We start from the raw sequence: 22,512 nt of genomic DNA, 5'->3' as shown, positions 1-22,512 counted from the left end.
ACATCCGAGCAGCAAAAACCGTCCCCACAGGCTTCACATTGACAGCAAGATTCCAGGCACGTGCCATGAAGATTTACAGAACCACTGCAGGCTGCAGAAACTAAAGAAAAGCCGGAGTAGCAGTCTGTGCCCAGAGAAGTCCTGAGGGGCAGATGCCAGGCTTTGTGCATGTGGCACCATCATGCGCGTTATCACATTAGTGGCCTGGGAACGCAGAGTCATCACAGTAATTTAATAAAGTGTAAAGAAAAAATATATTAAATCTATTATTTTAAGCATTCATTGACCCTTGCCTTCCTTCCAGTGTGGAAGGGTTAGGGGTTAGACTGCTTTATCTCTGACCTAAAAGTAGCTTATTGCAGAGGAAACCGTCTGGCACTACCCTGTCTGCAATGGAAGACAAGTCAAGGTCTGTACATCTCCTCACTAGTGAGGGGCTGTGATAACCCCTCTCCCCAGGAGTCACAAGTGGGTCTGTGATAGATACGGAATCCACATCCCCTTATGCATAATGTGCCAGCCGGGCTCTACATTAACAGGTTTCAATGATTTGCCTCCCTGATGTGGAAAAATACAATAGATCTGTACCGTTTGACCCTTAAAGCACATCTATCATCAGTTCTGCCCACCAAGTCTGATTGACAGCTCCTCAGGGTCCCTCCTCCCTGAAGCTTCTGAGATCTCACACATCTCAGTACAAGCTGCAGCAGTCAGTCAGGCTGGGAGGGCAGAAGCTGAATAAACTTGCACTCTGGAACTATTTAATTCTATAGCTAGACTTAATAAAAAGCTTCAAATGAGGATTACACAGCTATTCTGACAAGGTTTTAAAAATGTACACCAGTCTCATCAGGTCGATGAGATCTATTAAAAAATGAACACAGTTTGTATTGTGATATCTGGTGACTGATCCGCTTAACCCCTTACCGGCATCGGACGTACTATACCGTCCGATGCCGGCTCCCCTGCTTTGATGCAGGGCTCCGCGGTGAGCCCGCATCAAAGCCGGGACATTTCAGCTGTTTTGAACAGCTGACATGTGCCCGCAATAGGTGCGGGCAGAATCGCGATCTGCCCGCACCTATTAACTAGTTAAATGCCGCTGTCAAACGCAGACAGCGGCATTTAACTACCACATCCGGCCGGGCGGCCGGAAATGACGTCATCGCTGACCCCCGTCACATGATCGGGGGTCGGCGATGCTTGTATATTGTAGCCATAGAGGTCCCAGAGACCTCTATGGTTACTGATGAGCGGTGGCTGTGAGCGCCGCCCTGTGGTCAGCGCTCACAGCACACCTCCATTTCTGCTACATAGCAGCGATCAGCAGATCGCTGCTATGTAGCAGAGCCGATCGCGTTGTGCCTGCTTCTAGCCTCCCATGGAGGCTATTGAAGCATGGCAAAAGTTAAGAAAAAAAGTTTAAAAAAATGTGAAAAAAATAAAAAAAACATAAAAGTTTAAATCACCCCCCTTTCGCCCCAATCAAAATAAATCAATAAAAAAAAAATCAAATCTACGCATATTTGGTATCGCCGCGCTCAGAATCGCCCGATCTATCAATTAAAAAAAAGTATTAACCTGATCGCTAAACAGCGTAGCGGGGAAAAAATTCAAAACGCCAGAATTACGTTTTTTTGGTCGCCACGACATTGCATTAAAATGCAATAACGGGCGATCAAAAGAACGTATCTGCACCAAAATGCTATCATTAAAAACGTCATCTCGGCACGCAAAAAATAAGCCCTCAACCGACCCCAGATCATGAAAAATGGAGACGCTACGAGTATCGGAAAATGGCGCAATTTTATTTATTTATTTTTTTTAGCAAAGTTTGGAATTTTTTTTCACCACTTAGATAAAAAATAACCTAGTCATGTTAGGTGTCTATGAACTCGTACTGACCTGGAGAATCATAATGGCAGGTCATTTTTAGCATTTAGTGAACCTAGCAAAAAAGCCAAACAAAAAACCAATGTGGGATTGCACTTTTTTTGCAATTTCACCGCACTTGGAATTTTTTTCCCGTTTTCTAGTACACGACATGCTAAAACCAATGATGTCGTTCAAAAGTACAACTCGTCCCGCAAAAAATAAGCCCTCACATGGCTAAATTGACGAAAAAAAGTTATGGCTCTGGGAAGGAGGGGAGCGAAAAACGAACACGGAAAAACGAAAAATCCCCCGGTCATGAAGGGGTTAAACATTCATGAGCGGCCATTTTGTCAAGTATACTCTTAGTAATATCTTCCTAGGTGTGCACTATCCAGAGTGTGAAGTCAGCATTATGTCTAGCGCAGACCCTTCTCTTACTCCTAGGGGGCAGGATTATCACGCCCCCGAATAGTCATGAGATGCACTGCTACTGCCATGGCAGAAGACATTCTTGGGAGATTATTCCTGCATGGAAAGCTATGGAGTGGCAGCTGTCTGACACAGATGGTCAGGAGGAAGAGGAGGAACATGTTTCACGCTCTGTAACTATTTGTGACCCAGTAATCTACAATCTATTAAAGAACACACAGAGAATAGACAGGGATGCAGAGCAGAGACTTTATTGAATACACCACAATGTAGACCGAAGCTCTCATCCTTGGAGCCTTTAGTTTTTGACCTCAGACGTCTCTTGCAAACTAGTTGAGGACACCACTTTTCCATCTACCATTTCCTCGACAACTGTCCTCACCTTCTTGATTGTGGTTGTGCTGGAACTTTTGGCTTGTTCCTTGCTGATAATTTTGACACCTGAAGAAAGATAAATTTAGGGTCACAATGGGATGATCCAGGATGATAATTACCAAAGGGTGACAGCAGGATCATCATCCTTTCATTTAAAGGGGTTGTCCAAGTTTGGGATGTTACAGTCTGCGTGTCTATAGACTTTTGAATCCTAACAGCATATGCACCACACACTGTCAGGATTCTCCAATGCCGGAGGTGAAAGCAGGCGGTCACTTGACCGTAAGTATGCGATTTGCATGTATGCAGTCACGTGCTGACTACATGTGTGTAGAGTCGCTCCAATCACTACATTGACTTCTAGTCAAATATGGCAGGGATTCACTTTAAGGCCACCTTCATGTGTTCAGTATTTTACCTCAGTATTTGTAAGCCAAAACCAAGAGTGGATGATAAATACAGAAGTGGTGACATGTTTCTATTATACTTTTCCTCTGATTGTTCCACTACTAGGTTTGGCTGAAACATACTGAGGTAAAACACTGACCAAATACTGATAGTGTGAACGTGGCCCAAATTACCACTCTGGGGATAGAAGTAGAGAGACAGCCATGTTGGATTAGTTGGGCCAACCTCCACCATAGGCGATCTCTCCCTCTATGACATTCATACGGCCTGTTTGGACATCTCCAAGGGTTGTCCTGATCATCTCCTATATGATATACACATCATACTTGATGGCAGTGAATACTTACTTTTCTGTGTTTCCAACTGTGAAGATCCTAAAATGCTTTAAAAAGAAAAAAAAAGCTATCAATAATGATTCTTTTGTGGCCATGTCGTAATATACAATTATAAACAACATTTTTGAATTATTTCAACAATTGATTCAGGCACTTAAAGGGAATCTGTCAGCAGCTTTTGTTATGAAATCCGAGATCACCATAATGTAGGAGTAGAGACCATGATTACAGGGATGTGTCACTTACTGGGCTCTGTGTTGCTGTTTGAAAACAGCCAGCGTTTTATCAGCAGGAGATAATCACTACAGGACGGCTTGGCACGTGCAGCTTAGTCCAACCTCACCCCCAGCACTGATTATCAGATCTCTGTCACTATTCAATGTACACAGAAAGCTGTGGTGTGTGTGGGGTTATGCACAGCTCGACAACTGAGCTCTGCTGGATCTGCAGAAGAGAAAACTGTGACTGTATCGTAACTGCTGCACCCAGTATACTAAGTGATACATCACTGGAATAAGGGTCTCTGTCCCTACCTCATGCTGCTGTCAGATTACAAAGCAAAAACCTGCTGACAGATTCCCTTTAATAACAAAAATACACCGTGCTTGTCCTGACCCCTTACCTAATGTCCTCCCCTTCTAACAGTCTCCTGTAGGTGGCAATTTCCTGCTCCAGTCTTATTTTGATATTCAGCAGTCTCGTGTACTCCACCGAATGATTCTCATAGTCGGATCTCACTTGCTGGAGGTCAAGTTCAATTTGGGAGATCAGATTCTGAATTTGGGCAAGTTCTGCTCCATATCGACCTTCTGTCTCAGCAAGCGTGCCCTCCAGAGCTCGTTTCTGGAATACAGAAAAAGAGAAGCAATATTAAAACCAGAACATAACACCAGTGCCTTGAATGGAAGGGTTTGAGCCCTTTAAAGTTTTAGTAACAAGTTTGTGACTCATGTACTGTGTCCTATCTTCCAGGTTTTGGACTGTTGATTGTCATTGTACAATCACAGCCAAAAAAATGGAGGCTCTTAAGGAGCAAGTGTCATTTAAGACATCGTTGGGGCTTTTAGCTTCTGGAAACCTACCAAAGTAATTTGTCTAAATGAGACCTTTTAAAACGGGTAACTGGTATAGAAAACCCACTATTAAGTAGCAAATAGAATGTCATCACTTGTTGAGACACCACATTTCTTGGCCAGACTAAAGAGTGGCAAAAGAGCATCCCTGTCTCTAAAGGACCTCTGCTGCCTTGTATTAAACAGAAAGTGCATTGATTTTAATGAATAATATGTAATGCTAAATTTCTCCTGTGGAGGCGCTGCAGGGAAATCAAACCCCGTATCTAGGTGCCCTACAGAGTACAACTGATTGCTGGGGGGAGCAGTAGAAAAACAAGGTTGGTTCTGCTTGTTTTCATTGAATCTTCTAACAAGTATGGATTGTCCATAGTAGAGAACCTCTAGAATAACTAGGATCATCTAACATGGCAATTTAATACTAAATGGTCTACTGCCCAGGCAGAAACCTCATGGACAGTTGTACATATATGGATGTATAAATGTATGAATTGAGACCTCCAGACTCACCATGTTCAGCAGGGATTGTAGCTCAAGCTCCAGGCTCTGGAACCTACGTTTCGATTCCGTGATCTCTGTCTTAGAAGACTCAAAACTGTGTTTGCATACGGCAACTTCCTTCCTGAGGTTTTCACTCTGTTGGAAAAAAGTATCAGGAATCAGGGAGACTGAGGTAGGTTTACTTCGAGACCTCTGACATTTCATCTAAATGAAAATCAGCCTACCTGTGTTCGGTACCAGGTCTCCACCTCCTGACGGTTCTTCTCCACCACCTCTTCATACTGCTCTCTCACTTCTGCAAGGATCTTGGACAAGTCAACTGGTGGAGCAGAGTCTAATTCTACATTGACCTTTCCTCCAATCTGTCCCTTAAGAACAGACAGTTCCTATAAAAGAATAAGTCATATATATAGAAGTGCAACCAACTATTTTCAGGCGCTTAGGTAACTCTACTCAGAATGTCTCCAAAAGAAAATGTCACGCAAGAAAAAAGCTGATAAAATATTAACAGTAAAATTTAAGGAAGGTTGATGGAAAACCTATCCTGAATTTGACCATAGATAGTAATACCTCCTCGTGGTTCCTCTTTAGGAAGATCAGCTCCTCTTTCAGGCTTTCAATCTCCAGCTCCAGATCAGATCGGTTGATAGTCAGCTCATCAAGGGCCTTACGTAGTCCAGTTATATCACCATCTACTCCAACCCTAATGGCCAGTTCTGTCTCAAATCTGAAGGACAAAAAGGGCAGACATTAGAAGAATTGTCCATCTTCATCAAACAACAGCCCCAATATGTGATAATGCGCCTTGTCTACTGGTCTAAAAGCATCACAGAAATACATATATTAGTGGTTAAACGGGAAATACACCTTCAACAACTGTTGATAAATCAATAGCACAGGCAAATCTAAAAACTATATACCGTATATATTTTAGAAATCAGTTTCCTTGTTGACTTATTTGCCCCTTCTTTCCATCCACCTGCATCTGGAAGTCCCCATCCATTCTGAAAAACCCAACTCATCTTCCTGCAGCTCAAGACAAGGGAGACTGACAGCACAGTGAGGAGTCAGGTTACACCTCCTGTTGTACTCTATTGAGAGGGAAGGAAAGTAAAGAAACCCTTTAATGTCTCTTACTTAATTTTGAAGTCATCAGCAGCCAGTTTTGCATTATCAATCTGCAGAATCAGCCTGGCATTATCGGTGGTGGCATTTAGGATCTAGGATTAAAGGAGGTAAACATTGATAAATTAGCCTAAATAAATCTAAGAAGTGGTAAAAAAAATATAGTGCAATCTAAAGAATGAAATCATAATAAATAATACTATGATAGTGCTGCCTAGTAGTAACATTTGGTAGAACAACATCTATGAAGACACATTACTATATAGGTAAAAGCAATATTACCTGAGCCCGTAATTTGCTAATGGTCTCATAAAATCCACTTGGGTCAAACGCGCTGATGGCAGACTTTCTCTCATAGAACTCACGGATTTTAACTTCCAGATCGTTGTTAACTTGTTCCAAAGAGCGAACCTGAGAAACAAAAAGATAAGAATGAGAGCAAAATCAGTAATCCTAAATATATAGATAATAATTGTAGATTGTGAGCCCTCGCGGGCAGGGTCCTCTCTCCTCCTGTACCAGTCGTGACTTGGATTGTTTAAGATTATTGTACTTGTTTTTATTATGTAGACCCCTTTTCACATGTAAAGCGCCATGGAATAAATGGCGCTATAATAATAAATAATAATAATATATTATGGACACCTCATATGCAGGCCACACCCAACATCAGCAGAATGGACTCCCACCGTACACCGTTGTACTTACCCGTTCCAGGTATGTAGCCAGACGGTCGTTCAAGTTGTTCATGGTCTCCTTGCTATTGTTACCAAAGGAACCAGCATCTAGACCCCCACTAAACACTGGGCCCCCCATACTAGCCATAGTGGCACTTGCAGAGGACATCCTAATGCTACCAGCACCTCCCGCCACACTGCGTGCCCTCTGTATGCCAGCACCACTAAATCGGCCAGACTGGGAGATATTATGGCTGGAGAAACTCATCATTTTCTTTCTTTTTAAGATACTGGACTTGTAGAGAATGTGCAGGAAAATGAGCTGAATCACTGGCCCCTCTACCCTGACTTATATACCCAGTGAGGGGGATGGGAGACTTCTCAACAGCACAGACGACCTGCATGACAACATGTACACAAAAGAGCATTCCTGTAGTTATACGGGCGTGACGTGATGTCAAGATTCCCAGAAATTCCTGCAAAACTAGATTTGAAGCCCTCAAAACTTCAGCGTATTTGCCAAAGAAAATGATTTATTTCAAAATCATTGTATTAATCTTGTGTCACAAGAGGTTCTGCAGCAGCTGTCAAGGCTGATTGGAGCTATATAACTGTTTTGTAATTACCGTATGTAAAAATGTTACTAATTAATTTATTTTATGGGCCTCTATCACAGTTACTGTAGTCCCCCGCCACCCGAAGCGCAATTTGTAATGCAACTGTCGTCCTGCGACAGAAAATCCAACACATTTGGAGACATTTGTCCCTCTGTGCCGCAGGTGCAGCATGACGCAGGTCACATTGTGACACCATAGGAGACCATTGCATCCAATTTTGCAATGTGTTGCTGTGATTTCAGTGTCACATGACAACGTGGCTCTTGGCTACATGGCGACAATTTTACCACTATATTAAAGGGGGTGTCCACTACTTTAAAAACTAAGGTGGAAACATATATTAGACCTGGCCTGAGAAAGACATCCGTCGGATGTTGAAACGCGTAGCCCTGTAATCGTTTAATAAATTCTTATCTGGATATTAGCGGCCTGTCAGTCACACTCAGCAGCGCTTAGCTCACCCCTTTTTTATTTTAATTTTTAAACTATTAATCTGATACCTGGTGGTTCCTGCACCAGACCATCACTTGGGACAAGCTGTAGCTGATACATCCCATATTTGCCTTTGCACATCCCTCCAAGGTGAGCGTGCTACCATATGCCCTGTCTGCCCCTACCACCTCCACTTTATTAGGATTTCGGCACTATGGAGCGCCTTGCCATTTTCTTCTTTTTGTAGGTTCGATACACATTAGGCTAGGGTCACATTGCGTTATGTGAACCCGTTTAACGGACTACGTTACACCGCGGCATAACGCCGTGTAACGTAGTCCGTTAATGCCGCCATTGTTTGTAATGGTGAACGCATCGCTAGTGCACGCCCACATTGGGCGTGCGCTAGCGATGTGCCGTCATTTGAGTGACGGACCGCGAACGCTGCTTGCAGCGTTCGCGGTCCGTTCCTCACTAGCGCAGATCGGGATTGGCAAACGCGATCCCTTTTGGGACATTGCATTAGCGCAGTCCGTAGCACTATGCGCTAAACGGACTGCCCTAACGCAATGTGACCCTAGCCTTAGATACCTGAAACCTTAAGGGTATGTGCACACGTTGCGGATTCCATTGCCGATTTTTCCACGCGGATTCTGCAGAATCCGCAGGTAAATTGACTTGAGTTTTACCTGCGCATTCCCTGCAGGTTTACTGCAGGTTTTGTGCAGATTTTGTGCGGATTTCACCTGCGGTTTTACACCTGCGGATTCCTATTATGGAATAAAATGCTGCGGATTCCGCACACAGAACTGACATGCTGCGGAAAATAAACTGCTGTGTTTCTGCGCTGAGTTTTCCGCAGCATGAGCACAGCGGATTTGGTTTTCCATAGGTTTACATGGTACTGTACGACGCATGGAAAACTGCTGCGGATCCGCAGTCAAATCTGCAACGTGTGCACTTACCCTAAATCAGCAGATAACTCCCCTAGACACATGAGCGCTCACCTGAGGGCTGAAAACAAAAAGGATCAGGGTTGAAATTCCAACTACCTGATCCTTATCTACCCTCTTCTTCAGTCTCCTGCAAAAATTGTCAGGTTCAGCTGACTTTCATTTAATTTGTATGGGCACGTTGTGAATAAGTCCAATGTGGGGTACCAAATAAAAAAATACTCATATTCACGTCCCAGACCGACCGGTGTCAATCCGCCATAATTTCTGATCTACAGGTCACGTAGCATTTGAGAAGCAGTTACTGTAATATGGTAAGTTTCAATGTAATATTCAATAAAAGATTAAAAAGGAGAAATGCAAAAACCTTGAACTTTGGGAAAGTTGATTTCAAGAAATTAAGGGAAGATCTTAATCGTGTAGGCTGGGACCATCTCATGGTAAGTGGGGATCAGGGCCGTATTTAGAGTTTCTGCGGCCCTAGGCACTTTTAGTGCTGCTTCCCCCATTGGTGAGTATGACACTATCGGCACAGACTTTGGCAAGAATCGCTGATGTGAAAGTCGCCTTTTGCAGCAGATCCGGCAGTTTTTCTGCATCTGCCGTGTAACGGATCACTTACAGCCACACTGCATTCGGACTCATTCATTCCCTATGGGATTTGTGGCACTTGCCGTGAACTGGCAAATGTGGTACCATACCTCCCAACTTTTGAAGAAGGGAAAGAGGTATAAAGTTTTCGGCGCACATAGTGCGTCGCGGCAAATTTTAGGCCACACCTCTGACCACACCCATTTCACAACTAGTCACACCCATATCCACATCCCAACCACACCCATTTAGCACTGCTGATCACACTGTTTCATATACAATAATTATAAACAATAATAAATATAGCCACACAGTGCTCCATACTATATAATGGCCACACATGATGCTCCATACTGTATAATGGCCACACATAATGCTCTATACTGTATAATGGCCACACATGATGCTCCATACTGTAAAATGGCCACACATGATGCGCCATACTGTATAATGACCCCACATGATGTTCAATACTGTATAATGGCCCCACATGATGCTCAATACTGTATAATGGCCTCACATGATGCTCCATACTGTATAACGGCCACACATGATGCTCCATACGTTATAATGGCCACACATGATGCTCAATACTGTATAATGGCCACACATGATGCTATATACTGTATAATGGCCACATATGATGCTCCATACTGTATAATGATCCCACATGATGCTCAATACTCTATAATGCCCCCCTCCCATCTTGTATGCATGGCTCATCTCCCTCCCATCCCATATGCATGGCTCATATTCCCCCCCTCCTCCTGTATGCATGGCTCATATTCCCCCCCTCCTGTATGCATGGCTCATATCCCCCCTCCTGTATGCATGGCTCATAATCCCCCCCTCCTGTATGCATGGCTCATATTCCACCCCCCCCTCTTGTATGCATGGCTCATAATTCCCCCCCCCCACCTCCTGTATGCATGGCTCATATTCCTCCACCGTCCCCCTCCTGTATGCATGGCTAATATTCCACCACCGTCCCCCTCCTGTATGCATGGCTCATAATTCCCCCCTGTATGCATGGCTCATAATTCCCCCCCTGTATGCATGGCTCATATCCCCCCCTCCTGTATGCATGGCTCATAATTCCCCCCCCCCACCTCTTGTATGCATGGCTCATAATCCCCCGTATGCATGGCTCATCTCTCCACCCCCCGCTCCTTCTCCCATGGCTCTGCTCTGGGCTCCCCATCCTCTTTCTTCCCCCTGTCCCTCATACTCACCTGTCCGACACCGCGCGGCCGCGCCGACATCCCTCTGGCTCTGTCCCGACTCCCAGCTCAGCACCTTCTTCCTGAGTGAGCGGTCATATGGTACCGCTCATTAAGGTCATGAATATGCGCACTCAGGACGCGCTACAGACGCTGAGACCAGGCATCGCTGGAGCAGGGTGAGTATCTTCTTCAAGGAGGGTGGGAGACAGGCAGGCAGGCGGGGGGAGGGGGAGGCGAGGGGAGGGGGGCGGTAGGTCGGGAGGTGACCCAGGACTTTTAAAAAAAAAAAAAACCTTGCTCAGGTGCCGCCCCCCCGCATTGTCCCCGCCCTAGGCACGTGCCCTCAAGTGCCTAGTGGCAAATACGGCCCTGCTGGGGATACCGACCATAAATGGGGCATGTTTAAGGAAATACTACTAGAATCCGTTGTAGAAAACTTATACCCTTGGGTATAAAATGTCCAGTAATAAAAGAAACCATTATCTACTATATAATTGTCTAAGGGTCACTTCCGTCTGTCTGTCTGTCCCGGATATTCATTGGTCGCGGCCTCTGTCGGTCATGGAATCCAAGTCGCTGATTGGTCTTGCCAGCTACCTGTCATGGCTGCCGAGACCAATCACGACGGCCACAGTCCGATTAGTCCCTCCCTACTCCCCTGCAGTCAGTGCCCGACACCCGCTCCATACTCCCCGCAGTCACCGCTCACACAGGGTTAATGCCAGTGGTAACGGACCGCGTTATGCCGCGGGTAACTCACTCCGTCACCGCCGCTATTAACCATGTGTGACCAAGTTTTTACTATTGATGCTGCCTATGCAGCGTCAATAGTAAAAGGATCTAATGTTAAAAATAATAAAAAAATAAAAAATCATTATATACTCACCTTTTGCCGCCTTTCCCGCTCCTTGCGACGCTCTGGTAACCGTTCCATGCAAGCGGCAGGTTCCGGTGGCAAGGATGGTATGCAACAAGGACCTGCCATGACATCACGGTCATGTGACCGCGACCTCATCACAGGTCCTGCGCGCCTGTGCAAGAAGGACCTGCTATGACGTCACGGTCATTTGACCGCGACGTCATCACGGGTCCTGCGCTACCAACCCTAGGACCAGAAGCTGCCGAGTGCACCGCACACAGGCGACATGACTACAAGGGCTCCCTCGGAAGGTGAGTATATGTTTATTTTTTATTTTTTAACCTGTGACATACGTAGCTGGGCAATATACTACGTGACTGGCCAATATACTACGTGGCTGGGCAATATACTACGTGGTTCTGTGCTGTATACTACGTCACTGGGCAATATACTACGTAACTGGGCAATATACTACGTGGCTGGGCAATATACTACGTGGCTGGGCAACATACTACGTGGCTGGGCAATATACTACGTGACTGGGCAATATACTACGTGGCTGGGCAATATACCACGTGGCTGGGCAATATACTATGTGACTGGGCAATATACTACGTGGTTGAGCAATATACTACGTGGCTGGGCAATATACTACGTGGACATGCATATTCTAGAATACCTGATGCGTTAGAATCGGGCAATCATCTAGTGAATAAATAAGACAAAAAGTATAATAAGACAAAAACAAAGGGCATTCAATATCTTGAAGGTTGAGAATACTGAAATAGCATTTCAGGAGTATAAAGATCTAAATAAGAAATGTAAAAAGAAATCAAGATAGCAAAGTTATCTACAGAGAAACAAATCGCCAGCGACATTAAAATAAATTCCAAAATTCCAAAATTTTTATCAATACATCAATGCCAAAAGAAAAAAAAAACATGGTATTAAAAGATTACAATATAATTATAGCGGACAAAGAAAAGGCTGAGATATTAAAGTCACTTTTCATCCGTGTTCACCAATGAACTGACTGTTCCAGAGATCAATCAACAAGGCAAAAATCAAAATTCACCACCTGATATAACTAGTTCAACACAAAAAGAAGTACGACTGTGGAGCGCCCCCGTTAGGACAGTGGGGTACTCAGAGTCGGGCCCTTCGGTTCTCAAGGGGATGTCACAGTGGCTGACCCTGTCCGTGGCTCTAGGGGCATCCATTGATAAAATGGGGGAAAGGTCTTTAAAGCGATAGTGTTCGTGACGCCACCTGTGGTATTCGGTCAGGGTGACCGACGCTACTTAGGGGTCCGCTGGGGTGATGTTATGGCAGCTAGATGGTATACCTTCCCACAGGTGAAGTATGTCCCCAGGGCTTCCCAGTGTGTGTCGATGATGGATGGTGAAAGGCGCAGTGAAGAACGAGGACACAAGGTTGCAGTCTCTTTACCTTTTTACTGAAGGCTTCAGCGTCCTCAGTCCAGAGCACCAGATCACAGGGTAGGCAGAGTCCGGCCGGTCTGAAGGCAAATCTAGAGTTCCCTTATCCAGGTGGAAATCAGTAGCCTTCCTCTAGCGCCTGATTGTTGTAGTCCCTCCCTGCTGAGCTTCTCAGTAAGGTCCTCACAACTGTTGTAGATGTTACGTCTCTTTCTCTCTGTCCCCCTGATGGCAACAATAGGACAAACCCATATAATTGATGGCCTGAGGCTTTTTACAGGGACACTATCACGCCCCAGCCCCCACAAGTTGCCACCGTGCCTCCTGGGTGTAGGGTCGGGCAACTAATATGGAACTAGCTGTCCTGCCGGTCTCTGGAGCCAGGCTTGGAGACGATGACTCCCTCGGTGTTCCGGCTACCGGCTTCTGCACCTCTGAAAGAGGCAGGCTTTTACAGGGCAGAACTCCTTCTGGTTTCCTCTCCTTTTGCTATGACTTCATTTCTCACTCTCAGCAACGCAATTCCCTTCAATGTCTCTCTCCTTGGATGCTGCCGCAAGTGGGGCAGGAGCAGCTCCGTGGCCTTCTATCTAGGTCCCTTACAGGATCCCACCTCTGTCAGGGACCCACTACCTGAGAGGAGCTCAGATAGCAGCTCACTGGGTCAAGCCCAGCTTACTTCTCTCTAACTTCCTGTCCAGACTACCAGTTTTACCTAATTGTGAGGAGGGCCCTAATAGATAGAAGCATGGCTCCCCCTGGCGGCCTTGAGTGTGAAGTGTGTTGTGTGGTTTGTGATGCCTGGTAAGGTGATCTCTTTTATTGCCTTCAGACGTAACATCACTCCCCCTGGTGGAAGAACGACATTACTGCAATGTCCAGGACCCTGGGGCGCTGCAACTGCATCTGAGCAAATTAAACATTGACAAACCCCCAGAACAGATGGCATTCATCTATGGATACTAAGGGAATTAAGCTCAGTAATTGACCAATGTAACTCATAATCTTAGACTCTCTTGTAACGGGGTGGTGCTACTGGATTAGAGGATGGCTGATGTGGTACCGAAATTTAAAAAAGGTAAGAAGGTGGATCCAGGCAACTACGGTCTGGTAAGCCTGACATCAGTAGTGTGCAAAGTTTTTGAGGGCATTATAAGAGATAACCTGCAGAGATATTTTGCAGAGAATAATATAATAAATGTCAACCAGCATGGATTCATGAAAAATAAGTCATGTATAACCAACATGTTGGGTTTCTATGAGACCTTTACTGGCCAGCCACGCTGTGGAGTAGTTGGAGGCATGTGAAGGAGCATTGTCCTGCATGAAAATCATGTTTTTCTTAAACGATACCGACTGTACCACTGCTTGAAGAAGTTGTCTTCCAGAAACTGGCAGTAGGGCTGGGAGTTGAGCTTCACTCCATTCTCAACCCGAAAAGGTCCCACAAGTTCATCTTTGATCATACCAGCTCATACCAGTACCCCACCTCCACCTTGCTAGCCTCTGAGTCGGAGTGGAGCTCTCTGCCCTTTACTGATCCAACATCTGGCCCATCCATCTGGCACATTAAGGCTATGTGCACACGTCAGGATTTCTTGCGGAAATTTCCTGAACAAAACCGGACATTTTCTGCAAGAAATCTGCATGCCTTTTTTTGCGTTTTTCTCACGTTTTTTGCGCTTTTTTTGCGTTTTTTTCCCAATGCAATAATATAATGGAAAATCCGCAAAAAATCCGCAAAATTAACATATGCACAAAAATTGCAGAATGCATTATAAATGATGGGATGCATATGTATGTGTTTTTTAAGCGTTTTTATAGCAAAAAAAACGCGAAAAAAATGCGAAAAATCCTGAACGTGTGCACACAGCCTAAGAGTCACTCTCATTTCATCAGTCCATAAAACCTTTGAAAAGTCAGTCTTAAGATATTTCTTGGCCCAGTCTTGACATTTTATCTTATGTTTCTTGTTCAAAGGTGGTCGTTTTTCAGCCTTCCTTACCTTGGTCATATCCCTGAGTATCGCACACCTTGTGCTTTTTGTTACTCCAGTAACGTTGCAGCTCTGAAATATGGCAAAACTGGTGGCAATGGCATCTTGGCAGCTTCACGCTTGATTTTCCTCAATTGATGGGCAGTTATTTTGCACCTTTTTTGCCCAACACGCTTCTTGCGACCTGTTGGCTATTTGCCATGAAACGCTTGATTGTTCGGTGATCACACTTCAAAAGTTTGGCAATTTCAAGACTGCTGTATCCCTCTGCAAGACATCTCACAATTTTGGACTTTTCAGAGCCCGTCAAATCTCTCTTCTGACCCATTTTGCCAAAGGAAAGGAAGTTGCCTAATAATTAAGCACACCTTATATAGGGTGTTGACGTGTTAGACAACACCCCTCCTCATTACAGAGATGCACATCACCTGATTTACTTAATTGGTAGTTGGCTCTCAAACCTGAACAGCTTGGAGTAGGACAACATGTATAAAAAGTATCAAGCGATCAAAATACAACTTGCCTAATAATTCTGCACACAGTGTACATTATTTTCTACATTTTTGCCAAGCTTTTGTTACGTATTTTTCCCCATTAGTACTGGAGAAATACGCTGCAATAATTGAGATTATGCAGATTTTAATCTGCTGCAAATCTGCAAGAAAAAAATAAGTAATGTGTGCATGAGACTTCAGTGATCTCATTCACTTGTCCTGCACTGTAAAACCTTGCGTACTTTCTGTGTGCACATAGTTACAGTACAGTTACCGTATTTTTCAGACTATAAGACACATTTTTCCCCCCAAAAAATGTGAGGAAAATGGGGGGTGCGTCTTATAGTTCGAATGCAGGCTTACCAGCAGTGGTGTGGCGGCGGCAGAGATGCGGGGATGATGAGGCATGGTGAGCGGTATGGCGTGAGCAGGGTCCCTTCCACAGGTGAGGTGACGCCGTGGCCCGGTATCCAAGGCAAGCAGCAGAGCCGGGTGAATCACGGCTTTCTCAGTGACGGCGGTCATCCTCCTGAGGCCGCGTATGCGCAGGTTGAGTTCTCTGCTCCCCGGGGCTTCAGGAACATGGCCGCGGGTGGCCGCGCATGCGCAGATTGAGATTGCAGTGGCCATTTTCCTGAAGCCGAGTTTGTAGATTGAGATCTCGGCTTCAGGAAAATGGCTGCCACGATCTCCATCTGCGCACGCATGGCCTCCCGCAGCCATTTTCCTGAAGCCCCAGGAAGCAGAGCACTCAATCTGCGCACGCTTGGCCTCAGGAAGATGGCAGCCACCACTGAGAAACCGGTGATTAACCCAGCTCTGCTGCTCACCTTGGATACCGGGCCCTCACCTGAGGAGATGACCGCGCCTCTGCCGCCGCCACAGCACTGCCGGACTTTTTTTCTGCAATTTTTCACCCCAAATTTGGGGTGCGTCTTATGGTCCAGTGCGTCTTATAGTCCAAAAAATACGGTAATTGGGGAGAGTCACAGATTGAATAGTTTATATTATTGGCGGCAGAGATTATAGTTAATGGGGGTCACAGTGCTGCTTATTACTTTAAATTACTTTATATGTTTAATGGTGTGTGGCTAATAGTATACTAATTTAGGGGTACATATCTGTATTCAGGGGGGAGATACATGTATGTATACAATGCATGTGACCTTGCTATTCTCGGCTGCGATGATCATTGTGATAAGACGAGTCATGGCTGGGAGATGTCGACATGAAGGTCTGACCAGATGGACAAGAAACAGGAGAAAATGTCTCTAATCACATGAGACGTCAGCAGTAAGTGCTTGGATGTATTATTCTGTATCTGCACTGTGTGACGTGGAGTGACAATGTTTTTTTGTAAATTTCTTTATTCTACATTCTCACATTTGTGTGAAATGTCCATGTGCTTCCACATTTTTTTATCGGATGGCACATGGACTCATAGAGTTTTATAGGTTCATTCACACATATATGAAAATCACGGATCTGAGAATGAGATCCATGAGGGTCAGAGAATGTTTTGTTCTGATGCAATTTTGAGTATCAGAATAGGACATGCTCAATGTGTCTGTAAAAGCGGACAGCACACCGACACTGCACACGGATACAGCAATGTAGCCTTATTATGTAAAGCATAGTCCTTTAGTATATAGTGTACTCACTTATTATGTCTAACACAGTCTCTTAGTATATAGTGTACTCACTTATTATGTATAGCACAGTCCCTTAGTATATAGTGTACTCACGATTTTGTATTTATTTTCTGAAAAGGAGAAATAGTCAAAATATCAAAAAAAGCATCAGGCTAGGTTCACATTGCGTTCAGTGTCTACGTTTAACGGACCACGTTACACCGCAGCATAACGCAGAACAGCATGAGGAACAGGGGAATTGGTGTGGACACAGTATGAGGAGCAGTGGGTGGATTGTTGCTGTGGACACAGTATGAGTGGGGGATTGGTGCTGTGAAGGAGCGGGAAAGATTGGTGCTGCGGACACAGTATAAGGAGCATGGTGGATTGGTGTGAACAAAGTATGAGGAATGGGGGGATTGGCACTGTGGACACAGTATGAGGAGCAGTGGGGGGATTGGAGTGGACACAGAATAAGGAGCGTTGGGGATTGGTGCTGTGGACATAGTATAAGGAGCCAGAAAGTTTGGTGCTGCAGATAACATGAGGCATGGGGGGATTGATGTGGACACAGTATGAGGACTGTAGTGTAGAGCAGATATTTTTAGCACTATAATCACGCTTCTGTTTTTAAGATCACCAGGTCGAGATGTGCTGCAGTAGACAGGAGAAGATGGAAGTCTGCAGAGATGAGCTGTAGATGTGAAAAGTCATCATGGCACCTGAAAAAGATGAAGACGAAATAGAATGACTCCAATCAGACTGGCTGCCACCTATAAGGTACCTGAATGTAAATGTTTATTTGTGATACTGAGAGTGAATTTGCTGTCATCAGTACTGTGGTCCCAATTTGATCTGACAATGACTGGTAACAACTGCCAGTATCACCTTACCATTGTTAAGGACATACTGGGAGTTTTATATTCATGTAATACAATTGTATATCGGGCTGACCTGACATTACAATTGATTGCTACACTAAGATTGGTGATGTATTTATGTACTGATGGTAATTCTGGTGATATATTCATGTACTAATGGTGGTTCTTCTGATGTATTTCTGTACCGTTGGTGGTTTTGCTGATGTATTTCTGTACCGTTGGTGGTTCTAGTAATGTACTTCTGTACTGATGGTGGTTATATTGATATGTTCATGTACTCATACCTCCCAACTTTTAAAGAACAGAATTAGGGACAGATTATGCAGCACATCTAGCATCCCGTAGAAAATTTTGGCAATGCTGCTGGCCCCACCTCAATCCATGCTCATTTACCATTTCTTTCTTTCCCGGCAGTATGAGATGTGAGACAGATGCTGGTATTGAGGGACATTCAGCAGACGCAAGAGACTGCAGGGCATAGACATAAATCCAGGACTGTCCTCTGTATCCAGGACAGTTGGGAATAGAGATGAGAGGATCGATTCACGAGTCTCTGGTCAAGCATCCAGGTCAATGGTACCGGGCAGCTGGATGGGAGGTCACAAATCTCTAACCTTCCAGCGTTCCCAGCACAGCTTTTGATTAGTCAGCGATGCCGTGACATCATCTGTGCGCCATTCTCATCTGTAGTTGGGACCTATGGCTTTATCATTTTGTTCATTCACGGTCGGATCCCCCAGAACTTTCTAATCTTTATGTATCTTCACTATACACCATCTGGCTTTTTTGTGTCTGTAGGCCGTCTTGACATGTTGCAGAAATACTGTGCTTTTTGCTTTTTGTTTTCTACAGGAGTGTGTACCAAACTGCCCAATAACAATCTTCTCCAACTTATTTGATGTGTTTCTGGTGCAGGTGTGAAGCTGCTTTTTTTAATGTGTTTTTTCATAGAAGAGAAAAGCTTTGACTCTGCACTTAAAAAAGTAACTGCAGTTTTTTAAATGCATTTTTTAGGCTCCACATGTAAGACAAGAGAGGAAAAAAGCACTAAAACCACAAAGTTCTACAGTTTCTGTAGACCACAGAGGAGAAAAGTTTTCAGTAAATCACATCCACTTTCTTTGGACAGTTAAACACAGCAGAATTTTTGTGCAAACAAAGCAGCAGAAAATACGCAGCATTTACTCTACATGTAGACAAGGTTTAAATTTCGAAGCAAAATGGACTTGATTCTATGAAATCTCCGCCCTCGGTGCATCTAAAGACGCTGCTGAACACTGTGGTCTTGGTGCATTTTTTTCTCTATAGGCTTCTTCTGAACAAAAAACGCTTGAAAAAAAAACACTTGCGTTTGCACCAAAATCACATCATGTAAGGGGGAAAATGCATAAAAGAAACACAGCAAACACGCATTAATCAGAGAAGATTGTTATTGTGTGGTGTGTTCAGGACACCTGCAGAACAAAAAAGCAGTAGAAAGCATTTACGCAACATGTGAACACGGCCTCAGAGTAACAGTTTTATTAAGTTTTTTATGAGTTCAATAGAGGAAAAAAATGCATTTTTTTAACGACATTTACCGATCTCCATAAAAAAATCTGACCTCTGTGTTGGGTGGCTTGTCACAATTAAAGGGACATCAAATAAGTCTGTTATTTGCTGATTTGTGATGCTTATTATTTTTAAAAAACACATCAAAATGACACAATGTTTTTCAGTATTATTAGTGTTTTTCATTATTATTTTTTAAGAAATTTTATAGGATGAAAAAAATCTGTTATTCGCCCTCTAGAAAACAAATACATATACCGTATAAACTCGTGTATAAGCCGAGTTTTTCAGCACTTTTTTTGTGCTGAAAACGCCCCCTCGGCTTATACACGAGTCACGGTCCCAGAAAGCCGGTGGGGGAGGCGGAGCAGCGGTTTAGAGAGGTCGAAGCTGGCAGCTGTGGCTAAAGCCTGTGCCGCTGCTGTAATAGCGCACAGTGCCAGCCGCAGCTGCCGTCTTCCAGCACTGATCATACTCACCTATGGCGCACTCTCCATGCTGGCACAGCATCTCATTCTGGCCGCCGGCACCTGCAGCTCTTCCAGCCGAGCGATCACATTGCCCCGCTCATTAAGGTAATGAAAATGCACACCTGTCCACTCCAATAGGGTGTTATGTTTGACACCAATCTCTCCTTCACCTCCCATATATAATCTCTTGCCCTCTCTTGCAGCTTACACATAAAGAACATCTCTAGAATTGGCCCTATGCTCACTGTCGCCCTGATCCACTCCCGCCTGGACTACTGTAACGCTCTATTAATTGGCCTTCCCCTCACTCGACTTTCCCCTCTCCAGACCATCCTTAATACAGCAGCAAGAGTCGTCCACCTGGCTAATTGTTACTCGGACATGTCCGCTCTTCGCCAGTCATTACACTGGCTACCCATTCATTATAGGATCCAATACAAAGTACTTGTTCTCACCCACAAAGCTCTCCACAGTGCGGCACCCCCTTACATCTCCTCCGTCATTTCTATCTATTGGCCTAGCCGATCACAGCGCTCTCCAAACGACTTTTGACTCTGCACTAATCCGTACCTCCCACTCCCGACTCCAACAGCCATGCATACCAAGATAGGGATGAGGGGACAATGCATACCTGGGTTATACTCAAGTCAATAAGCATACCCAGTTTTTCATGGCAAAAGTAGGTGCCTCGGCTTATAATCGGGTCGGCTTATACTTGAGTATATACGATAAATCCACTGCTGTGCACAATTTATCAGTACAATCTGCCTGTGGAGTGAGAGCCTGCAATACTGATCAAGTGCACAGAATTCTCCTTATTACATCATCAGATGTGAAATGTTACATAGAGAGAACAGGAAAAGCAGCTCATCGGCACGTGACTGTGTATGCAAATCACATTTAAGTGGTCACATGACAACTACTAAAACAGTTTGAGTGGGGGAGGAGTGAGGGGAGTGTCAAATTGGATTCTTGCCCCGAGTGCTGAAAAACTGGCTAGATACACCTGTGTGTAATGTAACACACTGAAATCTGAAAGACAGATTTCCACTGGTCAGAAATTATTGTTTGGGACATGGGATGTCCAAGCTCATTCACACTATGGAAAATTAATTAAATTTTGTCTTACTTGCAAATCAAAGGACAATTTAAGGTTACTTACAGGTGCAAGCTGTATTTTAAGCATAATTTTGATGTGGACCCATAGTATCTGGCCTTAACATCCCTATACATATTTGGCAGCTGTCGGCCAAACGATCATTCTTCTGACAACTATCTCCCTGTCTTCTCCATACACAGGAATGCTCAGCTTGGTCTGTGTCTGTGTCCTGTTATGTATGAGACTCCTCTGGAAGCAGTTATCTCCTGGAGAACAAATGGGTCGGACCTTGGAATTCCAGCTTGCCGATCCTTCTCTCCTCCAGCATCATGTCTGAGGAGAGTCAAAAGAGTTGAATATACAGACTTCTGGCTGATCCCAACTATATCGGCCAGTACAGCTGAGTTTAGTCTTATATGTATAATGGCCTTTAAGCAAGTTTATCAGAGACTGGTCACTATGCGATCAGTGGGGGCAGCACAATTAGTAGTCCCTTGACTGCATTACTGTCCACATTGACATTCATAGGTGTTACAGATGTGTCAGGTACTCTGCTTAGCATTATTCACCACTCATGTGACCACCACTGGTGACAAATTGTGGGTAATAATTATAAATATGGTAGACAAATTCACAAGATGAAGAGTTCAATCTTATATAAACCAAAAAATAACACAATAAATCAGCAGAAATCCTAATTACTTCCATTGTATCCTGGAATGCTGGCTTTTAACAGGACATTACAAAGGAATTTGGAGTGTTGTCCTTACATTCTAGAAATGAAACAGGTTAGACCATCCAAGCAAAACAATAAAGGTATGAATTAGCCCCTATAATGAAGGGTCTAAGATAAAGAAGATGATGTCCTCTTAAGTGAAGGCTTCAGATAACAGGAACTGGTTCAACCTGAACGCATCTCAGAGACATCTGAAGGACACTCATAAATGGGTTAGCAGATTGGAATAATTTAGGGTATGTCATGATCCGTTCCAGAGTTTAGTTCTGTCTGCCTTTTCTCTGGGTGGATCATGTCAAGGGTTAACTTTGATCTGCCTCATTCTGGACTCGGGTTTGCTATTTAGCTCCCAGGTATCCTGAGGGTGGTGTCAGCTATAGCTCTGTCTTTGGCGTGTGAACCTGACTCTGGAAGCCCTTGATTTGTCCTACTGAACCCTGACATGTCCTGTGTCTGTTATCCCCCCGCCTGCCCTTTCCCAGTGTCTCTTTGTCTGTTTATCTGCTTGACTCCCTGGTTATGATATCTTGGCTTGGCTCTTTGACTCTGTTTCAGTTTATCCCTTTGGTACCGTATTTTGCCCGTCCTGGTTTATTGATCCCTTGCTATATCCTGACTATCCGTTCTGTCTGAATCCGTTTGTACTGTTGTGCTCTGACTTGGTTTTCCTGACCTTGCTCTCGCCACTAGGTGGCGTCTGTTCAGTTGCTCTGTGTGTGCAGTCTGGCTTCACTACCAGGCT

At 44.4% G+C, this 22,512-nt stretch overlaps 1 protein-coding gene across 3 annotated transcripts in view; it reads right to left on the bottom strand.

Moving 5' to 3' along the window:
* Positions 1-2,533: 2,533 nt before the first annotated feature.
* LOC138664657 (keratin, type I cytoskeletal 47 kDa-like) overlaps positions 2,534-22,512 on the bottom strand; it is a 64,225-nt gene continuing 44,246 nt past the window's right edge. Inside the window, exons 2-10 of one of the 3 annotated variants that reach the window (XM_069751551.1) lie at positions 17,674-17,755; positions 6,404-6,532; positions 6,134-6,216; positions 5,567-5,723; positions 5,221-5,382; positions 5,006-5,131; positions 4,045-4,265; positions 3,435-3,469; positions 2,534-2,745 (exon numbers count right to left, since the gene is read on the bottom strand). In XM_069751551.1, coding sequence (XP_069607652.1) covers positions 2,603-2,745; positions 3,435-3,469; positions 4,045-4,265; positions 5,006-5,131; positions 5,221-5,382; positions 5,567-5,723; positions 6,134-6,216; positions 6,404-6,532; positions 17,674-17,755 — 1,138 coding nt within the window. In that variant the 3' untranslated portion in view covers positions 2,534-2,602. Of the gene's footprint in view, positions 2,746-3,434; positions 3,470-4,044; positions 4,266-5,005; positions 5,132-5,220; positions 5,383-5,566; positions 5,724-6,133; positions 6,217-6,403; positions 6,533-6,829; positions 7,218-17,673; positions 17,756-22,512 lie in introns of those variants that run through there. The other 2 variants (XM_069751550.1, XM_069751553.1) reach the window with 2 other exon arrangements.

This window comes from Ranitomeya imitator, chromosome 2, assembly GCF_032444005.1.
Source record: "Ranitomeya imitator isolate aRanImi1 chromosome 2, aRanImi1.pri, whole genome shotgun sequence".
Classification (NCBI taxonomy): Eukaryota; Metazoa; Chordata; class Amphibia; order Anura; family Dendrobatidae; genus Ranitomeya; species Ranitomeya imitator.
This window is presented reverse-complemented; position numbering and strand designations above follow the sequence as displayed.